The sequence below is a fragment of the Schistocerca gregaria genome, chromosome 1 (assembly GCF_023897955.1).
Source record: "Schistocerca gregaria isolate iqSchGreg1 chromosome 1, iqSchGreg1.2, whole genome shotgun sequence".
NCBI classification, from domain to species: Eukaryota; Metazoa; Arthropoda; class Insecta; order Orthoptera; family Acrididae; genus Schistocerca; species Schistocerca gregaria.
The window spans coordinates 777,144,023-777,167,243 of record NC_064920.1 but is presented as its reverse complement, the minus strand read 5'-3'; the positions used below and the strand labels follow the sequence as shown (position 1 = coordinate 777,167,243).

Here is a 23,221-nt window from a genome sequence, read left to right as displayed (position 1 = left end):
AACACATGATATGTTAAAAAAAAAGCAAACAATTTTTAATGCAAATTCACGTCAGCATTCTCCAAAAGCATTTGCTGAAAATGATGAACAAAAATCTAAGTAACAAGACTGGTTTTTACAGTGGGTGGAGACGTGAGGGGAAATGCTGATGTAGTCGGTGCTCGGAGCTACCAACATAAAGAGTAGTGTTCAACTTCATCACGCAATTTTGACACTACAACTGCTAGGTTGCTGGTGTTGGCAAAAATGAAAAAACAGGAAAGTCAGTTTGAAGTGTTTTGGACAAACCTAATACGTGACGAAACTGAATGACAGACACCTTTTATTGTGCCACTTACATGCAGTTACCATTGTTAGCAAAGTGGTTATCGCCAAACATGAATGTGCCTCGTTTTCCTTTCAATTCCTGCTCTGAGGGGGATAGGCAGCCTGCTAGCTTGTTGATGAGTAGAATATGTAATAATAAATCAATACTTAAACATACAGCTCTAAAACTGGCATTATATTTACAATGTGCAGCCGATATTTTTATAGGCCAGTACATCAATATTTTTTTCGTTGATATATCGATACTCTTTTTCGACATATCGATGGTCAATAATGATATTTTTGAAAATTTTGATATATTGGATTCCCAATATTTTTAAAAATATCAACAGTCCTAGTGCTCACCACACACCCCTCCATATCTGCAACTTGTGACACCTATAGGCTGAGAATGACATGGCAGATGGTCAGTACCATTAAGGTCTTCTGAGATCTGTTCGGACGAGTTTAGAGTATTTTTATATCACAATAGGCTTTAATTTTCAAGCCATTGCACCATTTCCATGAAACGGAAGTGTGCATTAGACCTTGGTAGCCTTAAATCCAGGTGCTGTTTTTTCTTCAATAGACATGAATGTGCAGCTGAGCAATCATTTCCAAAATAAACCTGTTTCTTCAGTTATAGAATTATTCTGTGATAATTTCCTTAAACCTCTTTTTAAATTCCTTGGCAGTTTCTGAAGGGATCAGACCAACCTGAGCTATCCGAGAAAGGTGCTGTATCGTCCTCTTCGTTTGTTAAATCTGCATATAAGCTCTAGGCTTTAGCTGAATAGCAGCTCCAGCTAGAGCTATGTGCTGTTAGTTGTGGTGCTCAGTCCTATGGCTTAGCACTTTTTCCATTATTTCCATCACCTCAGAGGAAGATATGGTCACATTTTAGTTACATGAAGATTGAACAATTCTCTAAATTGATTCTGCCTAGTCATAAATATTTCTGACAGTGGATTCGCTAAGCCCCAAAGCATGCTGAATGTCAACGACATGCTCACGTTTCTCGTAGCGATCCAAAACTTGTAACTTTGTTTGTAATGAAAAGGACCTTTGTACATGCTTCTTCCTCTTAGCAGGCACACTTTCTTTCCCTTTACCTAACATTTTAAACAAAGAACCTGTCCAGTGCAACTTCAGATCTCTACTGACACGAACTAAAAATTCTCATCTTGACAAATATGACAATTGCTACCTGATTTATTAATGACGGAGACCGATGACCGTTGCAGTCTGGTCCCTTTAATCCCACAAACCAACCTGTTAATGACGGAAGATGAACATTCATGTTCACTAAAGCATTGATGCTTCCATGTTCTGTTAATAGATGGCAGCACTGAACTTGAAACAAAACTCGTGTGTGTGCGAAAACGCAGATAACTAATCCGTGTATAACAGGGTCTACCTGTATGTACATTTACTTTCCATATCCTATCAGTGAAACTTTCCACTGACTCATTGTGCTTTTTTAACATGCCACTCAATTGCTCCCATAAAATTCTCTTGCTATTCTGCTTCTTATAGCATTGCAGGAGAACTTGTTTTAAATGCTCATATGTTTGTGGGTTTCTCAACTCTTCCTTATATAAAACAAATGCTTTTGCCTCCCCTGTTAATCGCAACCTAGCTATTTGCAAAAGCTGATCATCTGTCCAAAACTCACATCTTTGCTACTGCTTCCAGATCATCCAGGAAAGACAATACATCATCAGTTGGTTTGCCAGTAAGGAAGTAATCAAGCTACTAACAGCTGAATCCAAAAATGTAGTAGCCAAAGTGGATGTTGACCTATTAGCCTCCATAGCAACCATTTCTCTATGCATCTCATTGTAATCTGCTGACAGTTGCACTACCAGACTTGTTAATGACTGAATTGCCTCCTGTCTTGGAACACCCTGCATCACAGACTCTGTGGAACCTTTATCCATATCCACAATACACAGTCAAGTAGACTAAGAACAATAATACCTTGACAAATAATAGCTTAAATACTCACAAGCATAGAATACTGACTTTCAGCTGAATCATGAGCCAATTTGGCTTGGTATCTTGCCTGGTAGTATGGCCACAGTGGTGGCATGTGAAACACTCCACTGATGTCTAATAGAGTGCACTGCAAGCACATTATTGGCTCCAAATAATGCTTTCTGGTATTGCCACAAAAATATGACAAATCAGCTGGTTTCTCTGGCCATGTAAATGTTGCTTCTTTGTTATGATGACAGTCATCACTTGAACCCATCTTAACTGCACACAGGGGTAGGAAAAGAGAAACAAAACAAGTTTGTCAATTCATCCTACTGTAACTCTTGATCTAACAGCTACGGCTGGCTGCAACATGATGGTGGGTCCAGCTGCAGATGTCTGTCATCGTGACAGTTGATGCTTCTGACACCAAAATGTAGAGGCCTGGTGTGGATGGGCTCTACAGTGCCATGGTTGAGTAGAGGCAGTGGGTTGTCATTGTGAAGATGACCGATGGTTGCTCCAGGAAACATGTTTAATAGTCATACATTTTACTAGCACACAAAGGCCACAACTCTAATTGCTACACTCAGCTTTGGCAATGTTCCCCTCTGCTTGCCCCCGCCCCCCTCCCCCCACTACCACCTCCACAACTGAGTATATGTTGACAGCAGCGAGCGTGGTGGCACTAATGCAACAGTGGCTGGCTTGATGTCAGCTGGTAGGCGCTAATGCTGGCACACAGAGCCTGCAGCAGCATGTGTACTGTCTGGGCACAGCCCTACAACTCAGGGCATGATATGTCAGTAGGCACAGAGTCTCACTATGATTCTTATAATGGAAGACAACCCTCAGCAATGGTGTCTGCCCTTGCAAGCAGAGGCATACAGCATCAGTATGTCCGCCCAGGTGTAGGTGGTAAAGTGATAGCACTGCCCTGATCTCGAATGGCTGCCTTCCAGGGCTAGTCCAGTCCACAAAAGAAAATTAGGAGAAAAAAAAATCGTGTTGTTGCAAATTTTTGTACAGTGGTAGGGGGAGATGTGATGAGTAACGTATAAGAAATCCTGACTGGTGGGATGTGACCTTGGAGTTGGAGGGGCATTTAAAGTTAACTTTTTCATGTTTTTCTTGGCTATATCGAGAACTGTGGCTTCTAGTGAAAATTTTTCCCATTACGGAACTAAATTATATTAAACTTCCTACAAAAGCTCCTGTTCATTTCTTTTCTCTAGGACAAATAGCTTCAGTTTTGCAAGGCATGGAAAAATTGTAGGTTATTGAAAACAGTTTTTTAATGGTATAAAATTGATGTTTATTGAAAAATGAAGTGGGTTAAGAATAAGTAGTAAGTGTCTGTACCACATCTAAAGGCAGTAGAACTATACTACAGGATAAATTTTATTCTGGGTAGTGACAGGGTAGAAAGGTCGAGGTGGAGGTTAGAAGCATGCAGCTTGTTGTCATGCACTTCCCTCCTTCATAGGTCTGCAAAATGAAGAGTGAGCAGGCAGTTCCACATGATATTTATTGCGCTACATCACAAAAAGTAACGACAGGGTGTTAAACAAGGTTATGCTGATCCTTCCACAGCTTGCCTGATGAATCATTGGCAATGCAGTGTGCAGACATACCCGGGGTTCTTTGTTTTCCGCAAAGTGCACTGACACTACATGGACTACAGATATGAATTACTAATACTAACACAAGAAACACATATGGATAGAATCTGAGTACAAGTATATATCTGCACACTGTTCTATAATGCTAGAGGGATGTTGATTCTTTGTCATACTGTATGGCAGCTGTAGTGTTCTCTCATTGCTTGCTTTTAAGTTTATAGACAGGCCATATCTCCCCAGCACTTTCTGTCCGGTTTCCTTGTGAGTAGGCAAAGTAACTTCACTGATCTTTTGTTTATATAGTGGACTTATTTTTAGGTTATTGAGTGAGTTCTTCTTTGCAGTTGTAAAGTGAGGTGTTACATAAACGAGTTCAAGTGGAGCTGTCAACTGTCTACTGCACTGAAGAGCCTCTCCCTAACGTGCTGTCAATATGTATTTGACAGTGTTGATTTCATTGTCTCCACTAACTTTTTTATTTTACTTGACTTTATCCAGTGCATCATTCCAGCCTAACATCTGATAAGGCCCAGGCAGCCTCTGTAATTAAGGCACTTTAAATATTTCAATGCAAGTCAAGTAGTGCATTGCAGGAAATTCTTATTATAAATTTAAACTTGGTCATTCCTATTCCATCAGACATTATCGGCACCCACCATGTACAATATACTGTGGGTGTGTGGTAAGTGTGCAGGCCACTCAACAAGTGTCAGCAGTTCTTGAATGGAAGAGATTTCTGCTGTCTACTAGTAACACAATTTATGTTGAGAAAAGTGCTGTAACTGCTTGTCATTCATTAATTCACTACCAAGTGTCTAGAACATATTTGCACAGCTTCACAATATGCTGTCAACATTAGACAGGAGAAAGATCAACATGTATCAAGCCAATCCTTTTGCCACCAACACTACATAGGTCACTGACAACATCACATTTAAAAATTCAACACTTCTCAGCTATTGTTTTTAGGTGTGTATTTTACATAAAAATTCACTTAAAAATTACAAATAAGTACTCACTAAATAAACTGAAAAAAACCTCCACTACATAACACAAATCAGTGAAGTTATTTAGTCTACATACATGAGAGAAATAGATGAGAAATGCTGGGAAGATATAGTCTTGTCTGTAAATAGCAAAGGAAGTAGCACTCTTGGTGAAGTCGCCTTTCCCAAAAGAATGCTACAGCTGCTGTACAGGATGACTAAGAATCAATTTCCTCTCTAGCATTTTAGAAAAGTGTGCAGAGATTTATGTAGATTCTGTCCACATCCAAATCAAAAATGTTGACCACTAGGCCAATGAGTGAAAGAAAAAATTGATAAGTTTAAGAAATCTCTTGCAGATACGGCTTGGTTTTTCCAGAAAAATGATAGTAATATTTGTGTACCAAAAAATGCAACAGATAAGATAATATTTAAACATTTTTAACTCATTTCTGCAAATATTCAATGACAGTATTTCCGTCAGAAGATGCAAGATAACACTTAGTGGCTGTAAAGAAAGGGGGTCCAAAAAGAAAAATTATTGGTATACAAAAACGCTGTCCAATATGAAGAGTCATGTAATGACTCTGCTAGATATATACAAAAATACTACGACTGATAATGCAAAACCCTCATATGTAAAATGTAGAAATGATTATAAAAAAGCAGTTATTGAAGCAAAAATGGCACATAGTGTCCAATGCCTTAAGAATGCTAACAATAAATGCAAAGCTGCTTGGAATATCAAACAGTGTTGTGAAAAAACAACTAAAGGTCAAACTCAGCATCTCTTCACAAGATTTCAACCAGTATTTTATTAAATCTGTGGAGGAGTCAAGCAATTGTATTAGTAAGCCTAATGTAAGTGCTGCTGAACTATTAGGAAGAAACTATCATGGAACAGCCTATGGCAATATTCTCACGTTCTCTGAGGTTACAACAACTACTATTTTAAAAATAGTTACGAACTTCAAGTCATCAGATAGTGTTGATATTTATGACATGTCATGCAACTTCCTGAAAAAAATAATTGATTCTATTGTGTATCCATTGACCCACTGAATAAATAAATGTATATCAGGGGGCCACTTTCCAGAGGAGCTGAAACTTTCTAGGGTGGCCCATGTCTACAAAAAGGGTGACAAAGACAACCCTGCAAGCTTCACACCAATATCAATTGTTCCAGTCTTGGCCAAAATAATGAAATATATCATATACCATATACCATCAGTTGTCAACCCACTTCGAAAAACTTGGAATATTTAATGAATCACAATATGGATTTAGAAAAAAATTATCAACAATTGATGCAATAAACTCTGTAATTAAACACATACTTAGAGTGTTTGAGGAGAAAGGTTATGCTCAGGCCACTTTTTGTGACCTGAGTAAAGCATTTGACTGTGTAGGACACGATGCACTGCTAGCGAAACTCCATTTATATGGCATCAGGGAAAACAGCTTAAAACTACTAACATAGTATCTCCAAGACCGTAGCAAGTTGTGTGTATTGGCTCAGAAAAGTCTACTGAGAAACACACTTAGATGGGAGTTCCGCAGGGCTCTGTGTTGGGACCATTTTTGATTTTGGTTATGATAAATGACTTACCCCCCTTTATAAGTTCCAGTACGGTCCTATTTGCAGATGACACAACCTTCCTAAACTACAATTATGACCTGAATAAGTTAAAAGATTCTGTGGATAATACATTTGCCCAAAATAATGGTTTAAGTCAAATGGTTTTCTCCTGAATGAGAACAAGACACAAAAAATGTTATTTAGCCGAAGGGACAAAAGCCCTGTTAATGATTCCAGCTTTGTAAAGTTCTTGGTCATATACTTAGACGATAAATTGTCCTGGGATAAACACTAAAATATATTAGTATCAAACTGTATAGAGTAATTTATATATTAAGATGTCTTATAAAATATGTATCAGCAGCCTATGTCAAGACTTCGTATTTTGCATTCTTCCAAATTATTGAGTCATATGGACTGGGGAAACTCAAGCCATGTTCAAAATATATTACTTCTGCAGAAGAAAGCAATCAGAGTCATTACATGTTCCTAGCATAAAACACATTGTAAGCCCTTGTTCGCTGAACTCAAAATAATGACTGTTATAAATCTGTACATATACCAAGTGTTAATCTATACCAGAAATAACCTACATGAAGTAAAATGTAAAAATGATATCCATGGTCACAACACAAGGAAAAACAAGTCCATATATACAGCATACTGTCGACTAGCAAAGACAGTCAATAGCTATGAGCTAGTGGGCCATAAGCTATTTAATAAGCTTCCGCAGACAGTACAAGATCTTCCAGAGTGAATTTAGGAAAACATTAAATAAGTGGTTTGTTGCCAACCCCTTTTTTTTGAATTGAAAGACATCTTTGACTGGCACATTGAATTGTAAGTCAATAATGCTTTATTATTCTGTTTATTAATGTAACGATTTTGCTGTACAAAAATTTGTCTATTGTGCAAAAATTTGTCTATTGCTGTAATGGACTAATGACAGTAAAATTATCTTATCTTATCTTATTTCTTGTATTAGTGTTATCAGTAATTCATATCCATATTCCTTGTAGTGGTAATGCACTTTGTGGAAAATATACAACCCCAGGCATGTCTGCACATTGCGTTGTCAGTGATTCATAAGCCGCGGAAGGGTCTGCATAACTTGGTGAAACACCAAGTTATACTTTTTGTGACACAGCACAGTAGAGAGAATGCTCAGTAGACCCATAAAGGAGGGAAGTGCATGACCACAATCTAGTGACTTACCTCCCCTCATGCTTCTAACCTGCACTCCCACCTTTCCACTCTGTTACACCCCCAAAAAACAATTTATCCATTACTAGGGCTCTACTGCTCTTATATGTGGTAGACACATTTAATATTTGTTCTTAAACAGCTTCATTTAACAGCAGACAATAATTTGGTACCATTAAAACACTATTTTTTAATAATCTGCAATTTTTTCCATCCCCTGAAATGTAGAAATTGTTAATCCTAAGGAACAAATGAATAGAAAATTTTTGTGGGAAATTTAATGTAGTTTAATTTCGTACTGGGAATCATTCTTGCTGGATGCTGCAGCATCAAGATATTCAAGAGAAACCTAAAAAAGGAACCTTTACACAACCCCCACCCCTATGCTCACATGCCATCAGTCAGGATTTTTACTGTTTGTTAATGACACTTCTTGCTACCAATATACAGAAATTTGTGACTGCACGAATTTCTTCGCCAGTCAACATTTTTTGGCCTTCATTGACTGGGCTAAACAGAAGATGGTTGTGGCTTGTTTATGGCCAAGGGTAGGTGGTGCCAAGTCCTCAGTGGAGGACTTAGAACAAACAGTAGGCCTGTCAGTGGTGGAGGCCAAATCTCGTATTGGCTGCCTGTCACCTGATGTAGTCCTCCCCTCAAAGGTGGTGCTGCCAGACTGAGATGAATTTGACCAAAAATGATGGATATTTATAAATATTCGGCATCTATTTGTTTTGCTGAAACACCACATCTAACAACATACACCAAAACAAGCCCATTGTTTGGGGATGTAGTGACCAGCCTGTCAATGCTATTGTTGCTGCTGAATTGGCGTTATTGAGGTCCTTTTGCATCAGCTGTGGCAGTTGCGCTATTTACTTGGTAGCATTGAAAAACAGTGGTGATGCTACTCATTCTTTTATGAAATGAAGGGATGTTTGTATCCATAAATTATCATTTAAGTCTATTTTGTGGCTTTGTTTGCTACTGTTGCTTATTTAGATTTTTTTTAAAGACCTTTCTTCTATAGACAATATGGGTTCATGTATTTTATGCATATAATGTGGTGGAACAAGAAAGAATCAGAATGAAGTACTGTGTTAGATAAAAAATTTACTCACCAGGTGGTGGCAGGAGAATACATGTATAAAAAAAGGTTTTAGGTATGCAAGCTTTTGGAGTATGTGGCTCCCTCTTCTGACAGAAAAGTTGAAGGGCAATGAAGAAGGACAGAGTTCTGCGAAACTGGTGTCCGAGGGAAGAATAAAGTTTGCGCGTGTGGTAAAACAGGCCCCGAGGTCACAACTGTCATGTTGTAGAGCATGATGTGCAATGGGATATAGTGTATTGGCGGTATACACTCTCTGCCTATGCCCATTCATCCTAACTGATAACCCTGTGATCCCCCTACCACCATCTATTCCAGCCTTGTAACTCGCAAAACATATACTATCGAAGGGAGAGCCACCTGTGAAAGAGCATGTGTCATGTATGAGCTGTTATGTAAACACTGTTAGGCCTTTTGCATCAACATCACCAAGTTATCAGTTAGGTTTAATGGGCATAGGCAGATGGTGTATACTGGCAACACACAATATCGTGTTCCAGTGCATGCTCTATAGCATGACAGTCATGATCACGATGCATGTTTCACTACATGCGCCTTCTTGATTCTTCCCCAGACACCAGTTTCTCAGAACTCTGCAGGTGGTAACTAGCGCTACTGCATGTTCTTGGTTCTCGCCACCCACCTGGCCTTAATTTACATTAATTTCTTCCATCTCAGCATTTCTGCACAGTAACTAATCCTTTCTTCACTCTGTTTTATTTTCTAAACTTTTCATTTTCTGACCTGTATATTTTTCATTGCGCCTTTCCCACCTCTATTACATACAGTGCACTTAGCTGTTCAGTTGTATTAACTCGCTCACTCATTTTATCAGTAATCTCTGCCTTGCATATTACCCTGTCTTCCGCCTTTAAGCTCTCAGGTTTTCAGATCGTGTCTGATGCAGTCCCCAACAATCAGTCTTTCCTTCTCATGCCTTCTGGTAAGTCTCCCCTGACCCACGGCCTGGGTGACTTTTCTGAGCTCTACACCTTTTCCTAAACTTCTCCAGTCCTTTTCCTCACCCCTCTTCTTTACCCTTGACCCCTTCTGCCAGAAGAAGGAGCCACTGGCTCTGAAATCTTCCATACCTAGAACCTATTTTTACATGTTTGTTCTCCTGCTGCTGCTTGGTTAGTAGATTTTTTTTATTTGTGTTACTACTTTATGATGTCAAAAATTGATACTTTAGTTGTTATAAAGAATCAGAATGAGATATAATAACACTGTGAATATTAACCTACAAAGTGTACGTCAATTGACTTTGTGAAACATTGTGGTAATATGTGGCGTAGATATTAAAGACATGTTATTTCAGATCTTCGGAAGTAATTGTTCAATAGTTTCTGAAGTGCTGAAATGATTTGATATTTATGAGATCACTGTTGCTCTTTGCTGGTCAATGGAGTATCTATTAATATTAAAAACTAAAAATTCATATAATGTTTTACATAATTGCTTATCATTTTCAGATTAACAAATGGGAGATCTGGATATATACTGCAATTTCAGTAAATGTCGGAAACGTTTGAGCAGAACTGCTTGGATAACAAGTTGTTCCCACGCATTTTGTGAAGAGCATGGTGATAGTGAATTTTCACAAAAGCTTGATGACATGAAAACATGTCCAACATGTTCCACCTCTTTGTGTAATAAGTATGATATTGTTAAAGTGGATTTGAATCCATCACCACAGTTCAGATCGGTAATTTGTTTTTGAACGTGACATATTTATTCATTGTTCCCATATTTTTCTTTGTAGTATGCTATTATTTTGAAATATTTTTATAGTACCTTACTTGTTGGAGTTTTTGGCTTCAGATTGCAATATATTGTCCACTAAAAAGTAAACTGCAAAATGCTGTTGATAGAATATGTCTGTGTTCAATATAAAATTTTATTGGTATACAGGTGTCATAGGCATCTTGGTCATCAACCAAGTCTTGACCAATTCCAGTGCAGCTAAAACGACTCTTGAGTACTTGTATTCAAATACGATCATGATAAAAGTTTAATTGGCCTCTAAAATTCTACACATTAAAAGAAAGTCCTGTATATGATTGGAGTTAAAGACTGGTACAATTTTAGCTGTATGAGTTGTGGTCATTAAGACACCATTTGGCACTCTGTTGGGACAAATTTTTCTTCAACTATTTTGCTGCCAAATTTTTTTTCTGCAAGTATTTTATTATTATTAACAGAAGCATAAGGCAATACGTATGTTACATATCACAAACAATTATTTTAATGTGTTTGATGTTACCTGCCATCTAGAATTTAATTGCAGTACTAAAGATTAATGTCCAAACTATGAACAAAATATTTGTTATAAGTAGCAGTGCGCTTGTTAAGTGCCACTACTTTCTGGTATTGGATTTCTCCAGCTCATCGAATTTAGTCTTGTGCTGCCTGACATCTCACTGCTAAGTTTGTCATACGCTACAACTCAGAATTAAATTAGACTCCTCACACTAGATCGTTTGTTAGTTGTCCCAGCAATGACACGATTTAAGATTGGAATCTGGTAAACATTATCATGCCTAGAAACCTCAAAAGAAGTAAAATACTTTTGGTATATTCTCCTGTATTCTTCAGATACAGCCACATTTGTATCTAATTTTATTAGGACTTTATCAAATTGTCAAACTTTTAGAATTCCAAGTTTTAAAAGATGGCTGACTTTCAACAATACATTAAATTAGCTTCAGAAGAGTATTCATTACTTGTCTATTAGATCAGAGAACTAACACCAGAGTGTCCTGTTATAGTTCATTAATCACTTATTTGTAAAGTCAAGAGAGAAACGCTATGCATCTCAGAGCTCTTAGCTCCTCTCTCGCAGTCACAAATCTGAGATTCTCCATTATGTAGGAATTTAACTAGAACGTTTATACAACTTGTGTGTCACCATGTACTCCTTATATTGTTTGAATCCTTACATGATGTCACAGTAATTTCATTCATATAAATGTGAACACTTGCACATTATAGCTGGAAAATTATTAAGGAGAGGCAATGTTACAATGGGAATGAAATTTTTCTTAGATTAAATTTCATTATCACTGGGTATCAAACTTGACACAATATAGTATTTACTCTCATTAATTACAATATAATCTTTTGACCTTAGGTAGCTGGTATTGGCATTCTACTGTTAACTGACCATGGTTGGCCCTCTACTAGTCATAAAGGTTACATTTTGATGGCTAGTTTGCGGTGGTCTGTCATGCACAAAATTTGTCTCTCCCCATTCAGGCACGAGCATGCAGGGAAACCTTGGAAACCTGCATTTGTCAAATAAATACAGAATTAGAATTCATTAATATATGTAAGCCAAAATACATAATTCCATTAGTCTATTATAACCTTGTAGTTGGTTTAAATATTGATAATATGAGGTGATTAGTTTTGTTACTCAAGCTAGAAGTAAATTATTAAATGTTTGCCACAATGACACTACACACATTTTGCAAAACATGAATCTGTGAAGAACTTTGAAAATGTTCTGTGATAGAAATATATGTTATTGGAGGAAGCTGTTGTGCTCCTATAAGAGTACTCCACTGGGTAGCCACACACAGTGAATAGAGAACAATGTTAGGCGGTGGTTGTACGGAAAATGAAGATATGGGTGTGGACTGGAAGGGAAGTCTTTCTTGAAATTGGAATGTGATAGTCTTCAGTAAATAGCAAGGGCCAGACCTCATGGCACCATGCTCAATGTGTTGGCCTGTGAACACATAAAAAATTCAGGACACATATAGATATTTGATCAGGGTTGCACACTTTTTTTTTTAAAAAAAAAAAAAAAAAAAAAAGGCTGATTAGTTCACAGTTGATTTCTGTCTTGACACATCAAATTCAAAAGAAGCAACAACATATGACTTTACAATAATTTTTGCAGAAAAAGTCTTTCTCTTTATACTGTTTGATGTTCATTTCTCTTGCAGTGAGTTGCAGACTACTTTGACAACATTCATTGTTGTTTGTATTACTGTCACAGATTCTCACTCAACATTATGAGAGTCAAGATAACTGAGACATTTGGGCTCGTCAGTGACAACAACTTCTGCTGTACTGGCCCAAGATTTTCATAAATGACTGGAATAACTCACGGTTCATGCCTTGAGCCCACATTTATGATCATGCCACATTAAATGCAGTGGATATCAATAGCCACACCATATAATAGACTCATATCATCTCCATGTGAAGTTCATTGTTGTTTGTTTGTGTTCCACTCAGCTACTTTACGGACCTTGCAGTTATTAAATTCATTCATTTCACCTGCACATTACATCACAATAATACATGTTAGTCCTGTTGAACCAGATAGAGCACAGCTCAGGAATTTGCTTTAAACCTTTTACACTCATCTCTGAATTCAAAATTTTGAACAGATGGCTCATACATGGTAAATAATTACTTTCACAACATAAAGTCTAACATCCCCAATTACACAAACCTGTACCAGTGACAAACTAATCTTACTGGTAAGTGGCTTATAATGTTTCTTTGTTTTCAGAGAGGAGGTAACCTGCTTTTGCCAGTGCATTGGCATAAATTATATAGAATGAAATTCATTGTCTTTGAAAAATCGCAAGTGAGAATAACTTTAACAAATTGTTGAGACTTCTTTTCAAGTAGAACGTATTTGAGCATTGAACATTCTGTTGGAGAAAGGCTGAAAACTAAATACTACAAAATGATCATCAGTTGACTTATCCTAAATCGAAATCCGAAAAAAAATTTATGTACACCTATTACATTTACATAGATCACAATTAATCCATCACAGAAAGCTAGAAAGAATCTTGATTAGTTTATGTACATAGACATAGATATTACATGTACATAGAACACAATTAATCCATCACAGAAAACTAGAAAGAGTCTTATATATATATATTAAAAACAAAGATTCCAAGACATACCAAGCGGGAAAGCGCCGGTAGAGAACAATGAATAAAACACACAAACACACACACAGAATTTCGAGCTTTCGCAACTGGCGGCTGCTTCGTCAGGAAAGAGGGAAGGAAAAGGAAAGATGAAAGGATGTGGGTTTTAAGGGAGAGGGTAAGGAGTCATTCCAATCCCGGGAGCAGAAAGACTTACCTTAGGGGGAAGAAAGGATAGGTATATACTTGCGCGCGCCCACACACACACACACACACACACACACACACACACACACACACACACACACACACATATCCATTTATATACAACACAGTATTATGTAATATTAGGTCTGAAAAGAAATGATTAGTAATTTGATTTAATTAATTATAATTACAAATTGACATAAATATTATTATAAAACTTGACATATAATCTCACTTAGGTGAATCCTTTTCATCATTTCACATTCCTTATTCATTTTACCTGTTAATATCCTGGTGAGGATAAACTCCTTTTACTCTATTGGGTTCTGGATGTTCAAGTAAATAAGCACCTGGATGTGGGATTTGTAATACGCCAAAGGGACCTGAATATAGCAGCTGCCACTTCTTGCTTCATCTTGTTAATAATGATGAGCAGGGATGTGTCTTCAATAAAATGTTTGCCCCTTCTTTGAAATTCTGTTTCCAAACTCTCTTACAATCATACTGCAGCTTTCTGTGTTTTACTTTTTGTTTTTGATTCACAAGGACTGTTAGTACTTTCTCTTCCCATTACTGGTTTTCTGCTTGCATCCTAAGTGTTTTGTTAATCCACACATTCTTTTCTGAATGTCAGCCCTGGTTTGATGCATGAAGAATTGTATTAATTATCTCCTCAAACATACTTAAATATTTAATGCATTTGGTTTGTCTATGATGACAATAAGCCCTCGTGAACTGATTTAGCTCTCTAAATATGCAATTTATGGGGTTGGGTTAAGGATGGTACTGTGATGTTAATATTTGTTTGATGTCTACATGAGCAAGTCTGAACCATTAACTGATAACAATGTGTGCAGCTTTCCTATATGCAGAATGAAATCACGGAGTAAGCCTCTTCAAAAATCAGCATAGTAATGGCTGTTTTCAAAGGATAACATTTTATCATTTTATATACTTTGTAAATATAAGGGGAGTACAAAAAGAGACGAGCCGGAGTGCAAACCGGTGACAGAAGGGTAATATCATGGCATGTGTAACGAGATGTGGTTCCGACCAGAGCATAGAAGTTCACACCCCGTCGCTAGAGGGCACATGTGCACCTCATGTGACTATACAGAGCTAGCAGCAGCGTGCATTAATTGTCCAAAGCTGCTAGTTGCATTGTGAACAGTGACATGGAGGCATCAAATGAAGATCAAAGAGGTGTTGTTCATTTTCTGACAGTGGAAGGAGTGGGAGGAACGGACACTAATCGATGAATGTCACAAGTGTACGGGGAACACTGCATGTCCCTTGCAAGGATCAAGGCATGGCACAAGCGCTTCAGGGAAGGACAGGTCTTGTTAGCCAATGATACATGGTCTGGAGCACCACACTGCATTACCGATGTCGTCGTCCAGCTGGTGGATGCACTCCTTACCCAGGACTGGCGAGTGACAGAAGAAGCCAGAGCCACCTTGGTCGGATTGAGTGTTGGAAGTGCTCACATCATCATGAAAGAACGACTGCACATGCACAAAGTGTGTGCCTAATGTGTGCCCCGCAGTCTTCAACCACACCAGGAAACATGCCGAATGGCTTACTGTCTTGCTCATCTGCAGTGCTATGCTGAGGAAGGGAATGCATTCCTGGCACCAGTAGTGGCTGGAGATGAGTCATGGCATCATCACTTCGAACCAGAATCAAAATGACGAAGTCTCCAGTGGATGTATCCAGGGTCACCACCACCAAAAAAGCCAAGGCCGTCCACACAAGTGCAGGAAAGGCTATACTGATGTTCTTCTTTGACCATTATGGCCCCCTTCTGAATCACTCAGCACAGGGCAACAGTGAATGCCCAGTGTTATTTGCAAACCTTGATCACCCTTCGCCAAGTGATCAAATTGAAATGACCAGGCAATCACACCTGTAAGAACATTCTGCTCCACGACAATGCAAAACCTCGTACGACCAACACAGTCACGCCACTCATACAGAAATTCAAATGGATGGTTCTCGGCCACCCTCCATACAGTTTGGACCTCTCTCCCTGTGATTATGCTATTTTTGGTTCCCTTAAAAAGGCTTTGAGGGCCACACAATTCACCTGAGACGACGGTGTCCAGCGATACGTGCGGAACTGGTTAACATCGCAGCCTGAGAATTTTATGAGACAACCATTCACTGCTTTTCGTCACAATGGGACAAGTGTCTCAATAGCCAGTGTCAATACATCTAACATACAGGTACTAGTTTCTGTAATTACGCCTACGGCTCATTTCTTTTTGAGCGCCCCTTACACCTCAAATGTTGTTGTTGTTGTGGTCTTCAGTTCTGAGACTGGTTTGATGCAGATCTCCATGCTGCTCTATCCTGTGCAAGCTTCTTCATCACCCAGTACCTACTGCAACCAACATCCTTCTGAATCTGTTTAGTATATTCATCTCTGGGTCTCCCTCTATGATTTTTACCCTCCACGATGCCCTCCATACTAAATTGGTGATCCCTTGATGCCTCAGAACATGTCCTACCCCCTCGTCTCCCCAATTCTATTCAATACCACCTCAGTAGTTATGTGATCTACCCATCTAATCTTCAGCATTCTTCTGTAGCACCACATTTCGAAAGCTTCTATTCTCTTCTTGTCTAAACTATTTATCGTCCATGTTTCACTTCCATACAGGGCTACACTCCATACAAATACTTTCAGAAAAGACTTCCTAACACTTAAATCTATACTTGATGTTAACAAATTTCTCTTCTTCAGAAACGCTTTCCTTGTCATTGCCAGTCTACATTTTATATCCTCTTCTACTTCAACCATCATCAGTTATTTTGCTCCCCAAACAGCAAAACTCCATACTATTTTAAGTGTCTCATTTCCTAATCTAATTCCCTCAGCATCACCTGAATTAATTCGACTACATTCCATTATCCTCATTTTCCTTTTGTTGATGTTCATCTTATATCCTCCTTTCAAGACAGTGCCCATTCCGTTCAACTGCTCCTCCAAGTCCTTTGCCGTCTCTGACAGAATTACAATGTCATCGGCGAACCTCAAAGTTTTTATTACTTCCCCATGGGTTTTAATACCTACTCCAAATTTTTCTTTTGTTTCCTTTACTGCTTGCTCAATATACAGATTGAATAACGTTGGGTAGAGGCTACAACCCTGTCTCACCACTGCTTCCTTTTCATGTCCCTTGACTCTTATAACTGCCATCTGCTTTCTGTACAAATTGTAAATAGCCTTTCGCTCCCTGTATTTTACCTGTGCCACCTTCAGAATTTGAAAGAGAGTATTCCAGTCAAACATGTCAAAAGCTTTCTCTAAGTCTACAAATGCTAGAAATGTAGGTTTGCCTCTCCTTAATCTATCTTCTAAGTCATATGGTCAGTATTGCGTCAAGTGTTCCAATATTTCTACGGAATCCAAACTGATCTTCCCTAAGGTCGGCTTCTACCAGTTTTCCCATTCGTCTGTAAAGAATTCGTGTTACTATTTTGTAGCCGTGACTTATTAAACTGATGGTTCAGTAATTTTCACATCTGTCAACACCTGCTTTCTTTGGGATTGGATTTATTACATTCTTCTTGAAGTCTGAGGGTATTTCACCTGTCTCATACATCTTGCTCACCAGATGGCAGCATTTCGTCAGGACTGGCTCTCCCAAGGCTGTCAGTAGTTCTACTGGAATGCTGTCTACTCCGGGGGCCTTGTTTCGACTTAGGTCTTTCAGTGCTTTGTCAAACTCTTCACGCAGTATCATATTTCCCATTTCGTCTTCATCTACATCCTCTTCCATTTCCATAATGTTGTCCTCAACTATATCACCCTTGTATAGACCCTCTATATACTCCTTCCACCTTTCTGCTTTCCCTTCTTTGCTTAAAACTGGGTTTCCATCTGAGCTCTCGATATTCATGCAAGTGGTTCTCTTTTCTCCAAAGGTCTCTTTAATTTTCCTGCAGGCAGTATCTGTCTTACCCCTAGTGAGATAAGCCTCAACATCCTTACATTTATCCTCTAGCCAAGCCTGCTTAGCCATTTTGCACTTCCTGTCGATCTCATTTTTGAGACGTTTGTGTTCCTTTTTGCCTGCTTCATTTATTGCATTTTTTTTATTTTCTCCTTTCATCAATTAAATTCAATATTTCTGCTCTTACCCAAGGATTTCTACTAGCCCTTGTTTTTACCTATTTGTTCCTCTGCTGCCTTCACTACTTCATCCCTCAAAGCTACCAATTCTTCTTATACTGTATTTCTTTCCCCCATTCCTGTCAATTGTTCCCTTATGTTCTCCCTGAAATTCTGTACAACCTCTGGTTTAGTCACTTTATCCAAGTCCCATCTCCTTAAATTCCCACCTTTTTGCAGTTTCTTCAGTTTTAATCTACAGTTCATAACTAGTAGATTGTGGTCAGAGTCCACATCTGCCCCTGGAAATGTCTTACAATTTAAAACCTGGTTCCTAAATCTCTGTCTTACCATTATATAAACTATCTGAAACCTTCAAGTATCTGCAGCTTTTTCCATGCATACAACATTCTTTCACAATTCTTGAACCAAGTGGCAGTTTAAAGTTATGCTCTGTGCAAAATTCTACCAGGCGGCTTTCTCTTTCATTTCTTAGCCCCAATCCATATTCACCTACTAAGTTTCCTTCTCTTCCTTTTCCTACTGTCGAATTCCATTCACCCATGACTATTAAATTTTTTGTTTCTCTTCACTATCTGAATAATTTCTTTTATCTCATCATACATTTCATCAATTTCTTTGTCATCTGCAGAGCTAGTTGGCATATAAACTTGTACTACTGTAGCAGGCGTGGGCTTCGTGCCTATCTTGGCCACAATAATGCATTCACTATGCTGTTTGTAGTAGCTTACCTGCACTCCTATACATAAAATAAGGTCGCAATATACTTGCATCCTCCTCTCACACTGGTAAAGGAACACAAACCTCTACAAAAACTATTGCCAGAGGTTTATCTGAAATAATTGAGTACAATAATGTTTTGCTTCCTCAATTGTTTGGTTTGTCCTTTTGACATATAATGATTTTGATTCCTTCTTGACCTTATACTGTATGTCGGTACAGTAGCAGTATATGCCAAATCAATTTCCTTTCATAATCTTTGGGTACGCATACACACCACTGTTGACAATCCTCATGTCTTCTATGGAAAAACACATCTTTAAACTATTTGTATAACTTTTGCAGTCGACTGTCTTCATGTTGCGCAAGCTGTTATTTAATTTTAGCCCATCTCAAGACTTGTGATTGTAGCTTAGACATGATTTTAAACAATTCCAGTTAATATATCTGATTGACTGGATCTGGCATTAAAAACACCGCAGACTCCTGTCTCTGGTCTTTGAAAATGTTATCTTCATGTAGGCCTCTCTGGCAGTTGAGACAAAGCATCTGTGATTACATTGCCCTTTTCATTTATGTGCACTATGCAGAAGCTCTAATCTTGTAAGCTGAAATGCATCTTGAAAGGTGAGAATGTAGAAGCTTGCGTGTTTGGAGAGCACTCAGGGATTTGTGATCACATTACACTACTTCTTGTGCACTTGAGAATGTAGTTGGACAGAAGGTGGGTTTGCAGTCTGTTATATGATTTTGAAATAGGCAAGCCACAAGTCAAACAGAAGATGGCAACCAGAAGTCTGAAGTCTATTGTCATATGTGGGTGGCAGAGCATCTTTGCATTTGTAAGAGCTCTCTTAATATCATTGAATGCAATATAGCAGTGTAGTAAGGACAGCAAGCTGAGTTTAATGATTGATGAAAAATAAAACGATGGAAAAAAGATGCCAGTCCAAGAAATGCTTTCCATTGCCTTTCAATGTGAGGAAAAGGGAAGTTTTTGATTGCTCAAATTTTTTCAAGTGCAAAGTGAAAGTTTTACAAGTTGGTGGTGATTCCTGCTTGTTTAATTGTCTCCAATACCTGAATTAACAGTTCTATATGCTGTTCCCATGTGCTTGTTGCAATTAGGCATAAACCAATAGTGTTGGCCTACTTCTGAGCACTGGCCCCATTACAATGTCTAATGCAGGGGATATATATATATATATATATATATATATATATATATATATATATATATATATATATATATATATATATATATAAAATAGAAAGAAACTTCCACATGGGAAAAATATATTAAAAACAAAGATTCCAAGACTTACCAAGCAAGAAAGCGCCGGCAGACAGGCACATTAACAAAACACACAAACACACACACAGAATTACTAGCTTTCGCAACCGATGGTTGCTTCTTCCTGGAAGGAGAGGGAAAGACGAAAGGATGTGGTTTAAAGGGAGAGGGTAAGGAGTCATTCCAATCCCGGGAACGGAAAGACTTCCCTTAGGGGAAAAAAAGGACAGGTGTACACTCGCACACACATACACACACACATCCATCCGCACATACACAGACACAAGCAGACATATATATATTTCCTAGAATTCGAGCTGTCTCACCTGCCCTTAAGAGATTTGTACTAGCCAGGTAATGGACACCATGCAATTTCTGTATAAGTTAATCAGCATTTTTAAGATGAGTTCGTACAGCTACTATAATAGTATTGATGATTTGGGCATCTAGAACCAAATACAACTTTCCTCCTGGCCTTAGCACTACAAGGAGCGAACTACAATATGTACTTGTCGACAGTTTAGTCAGAGTCCATTGAATCATCCAATTGATTTCTTTATGTACTGCCTCCTATTGTTTCCAAGGAATAGGGTAAATACCATGGGAAAAGGGTCAATGGGGATGTACATTCATTAAGAATACAAGTATAGCCTTTAATGATCTCTGGTTTCTCCTCAAAAACTTTGAATAATCACTAGTAAACTACCTGGCAGATTAAAACTTTGTGCTGGACTGAAACTCAAACTTAGGACCTTTTCATTTTGCTGGCTAGTGGTAGAGCACTTACCCACAAAAGGCAAAGGTCCCGAGTTCGAGTCTTGATCTGGTACACAGCTTCAGTCTGCCAGGAAGTTTCATATCAGCATACACTCTGCTGCAGAGTGAACATTTCGTTCTGGAAACATCCTTCATGTCTCTGCAGTATTCTTTTTTGCAGGAGTGCTAGTTTTGCAAATTTCCAGGAAAACCCTGTGAAGTTGGAAGGTAGGATACGAGTTACTGGTGGAAATAAAGCTGTGAGGATGGTTTGTGAGTTGTGCTTAAGTATCTCAGTTGATAGAGTACTTGTTGTGAAAGGCAAAGGTCCCTGAGTTCAAGTCTTGGTCTGGCACACAGTTTTCATCTGCTAGGCAGTTTCATACCAGCGTACACTCTGCTGCAGAGTGAAAATTTCATTCTGAAAACACTAAGAAGACATGACAACTGATCCTTTTGCTCCTCTGTCAGATGCTCAGGCTCACTTAGCTTGCTCTGGACTGGATCATATAATCCTAGTACTGTTTCTTCTTGCTTCTGCCACCTCTGGAATCAACGTCATTCCTTTACTATAAAATGAATACCAGCACCATGGCAGTACCCCCCATGTAATTCTTCCTAATTAGCTAGTCTATCTGGTTTGTGGCAACATTGATCTTGAAAATTACTTTTCCCACACACAAGTTGATGCTTCTGTCCGTCTTTCAGACACTTGCCAATCCCAAAACACAGTCGACTTCAAATTTATTAATGACTAAGAACACAACTTATTGCTGTGTTTTTTAGTTTCAATTCTACCATCATCTGTGTCATTACATTTTGTGATTGACTGCCTACTACGTCAATGTTTTTGCAGTTATGTGCTGGAGAGGTTGATAATTCTGTACTTTGAGATACTTGATGAAAAAAGTTGGTGGATATTGCATTAACTGACATTCCGGTGCCTAGAATTACAGTAACTGAAATGCCTTCAACAGCAGCCTATATCATTGAGATAGGCACTCATTAATATTCTCTTCCACATGTGTTGAAATCAGCACAGTGTTGTTCAATGGTACTTGTTCCATCATTGTATCTAAAAAATGGCACCTCATGCTCATAGTCCATAGGCATATTACTAATTGCTCCTCTGGGCCATAATACCTCCAGTTCGGATTCATCTGCAATGGTTGTTGCTCACAATGATTCACTTCATGCCAGCACTATGGTTATATGCTGGAATGGTTGGGATTGCTACTCACTGCTGATTGTGTTAGATTGTTGCTATAGACAGGTTAAACCTGTGATCTGGTCTGTTCTGTCTACCATAATTTGGCTTATACCTCTGCCTGTTTCCAAATCATCAGTTATTCCCACTTCTTTGTGTATTATAGTTGGTACCAAACTAATTCCGTTGTTGACAGTTACCATTAGGTTCGAGCATATAGCTGATGTTATTAGCAGGGCTGTTGTCTGCACTTGGACATGACATATTACAATTTCCTTGCCCATAATGTGATTTTAAGTACTGGATTAAATCAATTTAACCGAGTACAGATATAAATTCATTCAGGTTTTCATCATTTGCATGAATGAGTTTCTCATGCCTCTCAGCTGGTGATATCACCTTTGGAATATGCAGAATATCTTTATGAGTAATGGGCTCGTCCCAGTACCAAGCTTTGTTTAAGTACTTCTCGAAGTAGTGCCAGAGAGTAATAGTCTTGTAAGAGAACATGTCTGCATTAAAAGTTTGCTTCTTCAAATGCTCCTGTATCGCTTCAGGCAAATACTTCATTAAAATGCTCTCTCAAATTCCTCATAAGTCTTGCAAATATCCATCGTGTTAGTAGCCCAAAGTCTTGCATCTGCCTGATAGTATTGTGCCAAGTAGCTTATCTTTTGATATTCCCTCCAAGAATTGTGTAGCTTTTGTAGCGCATCATGGAATCTTCTTATGAAGACAATGGGATTTACTGTTTATTGTCCTTGAAAATGATTGGAACTGGCAGTGCTTAAGGAGCTTCTCCTCCACTAGCAACACATCATGTACAAATTCGTTTGTGACAGTATCACCTTTGGAATATGCAAAATATCTTGTCCTTTAAGGTGTTTGGAACTGGCAGTGCTTAAGGAGCCTCTCCTCCACTAGCAACAGATCGTGTACAAATTCGTTGGTGACAAAACACCATGAGTTGTGTCCGGATTATATGCACAGAACAATTGATATGCTTGTGCATTGTTAGCGTCTGATGTGTTGCTTGAGGTCTGTGGTTGCCGTGTTTCATCATGCATCTGTGTTAGAGTATCTCTAATGGCCACTCAGACGTCCTCTATATCCTTTGGAAAATTCTTCACAGATTTTACCATCTTGTTTTGGCAGTGAACAAAGTCTGAATTGAGCTGGTCTTGTACGTCTTTTAATTCACTCGGAGATTGGCTGAT

The 23,221-nt window shown here is 38.4% G+C and overlaps 1 protein-coding gene across 3 annotated transcripts in view; it reads left to right on the top strand.

The window, feature by feature from the left end:
• The window catches only part of LOC126268660 (E3 ubiquitin-protein ligase CCNB1IP1-like), a 259,062-nt gene that overhangs the window by 62,816 nt on the left and 173,025 nt on the right, over positions 1–23,221 (top strand). For all 3 annotated transcript variants that reach the window (XM_049973927.1, XM_049973929.1, XM_049973928.1), the window contains exon 2: positions 10,254–10,486. In XM_049973927.1, the coding sequence (XP_049829884.1) occupies positions 10,262–10,486 (225 nt within the window). In that variant the 5' untranslated portion in view covers positions 10,254–10,261. The remainder of the gene's footprint in view (positions 1–10,253; positions 10,487–23,221) is intronic.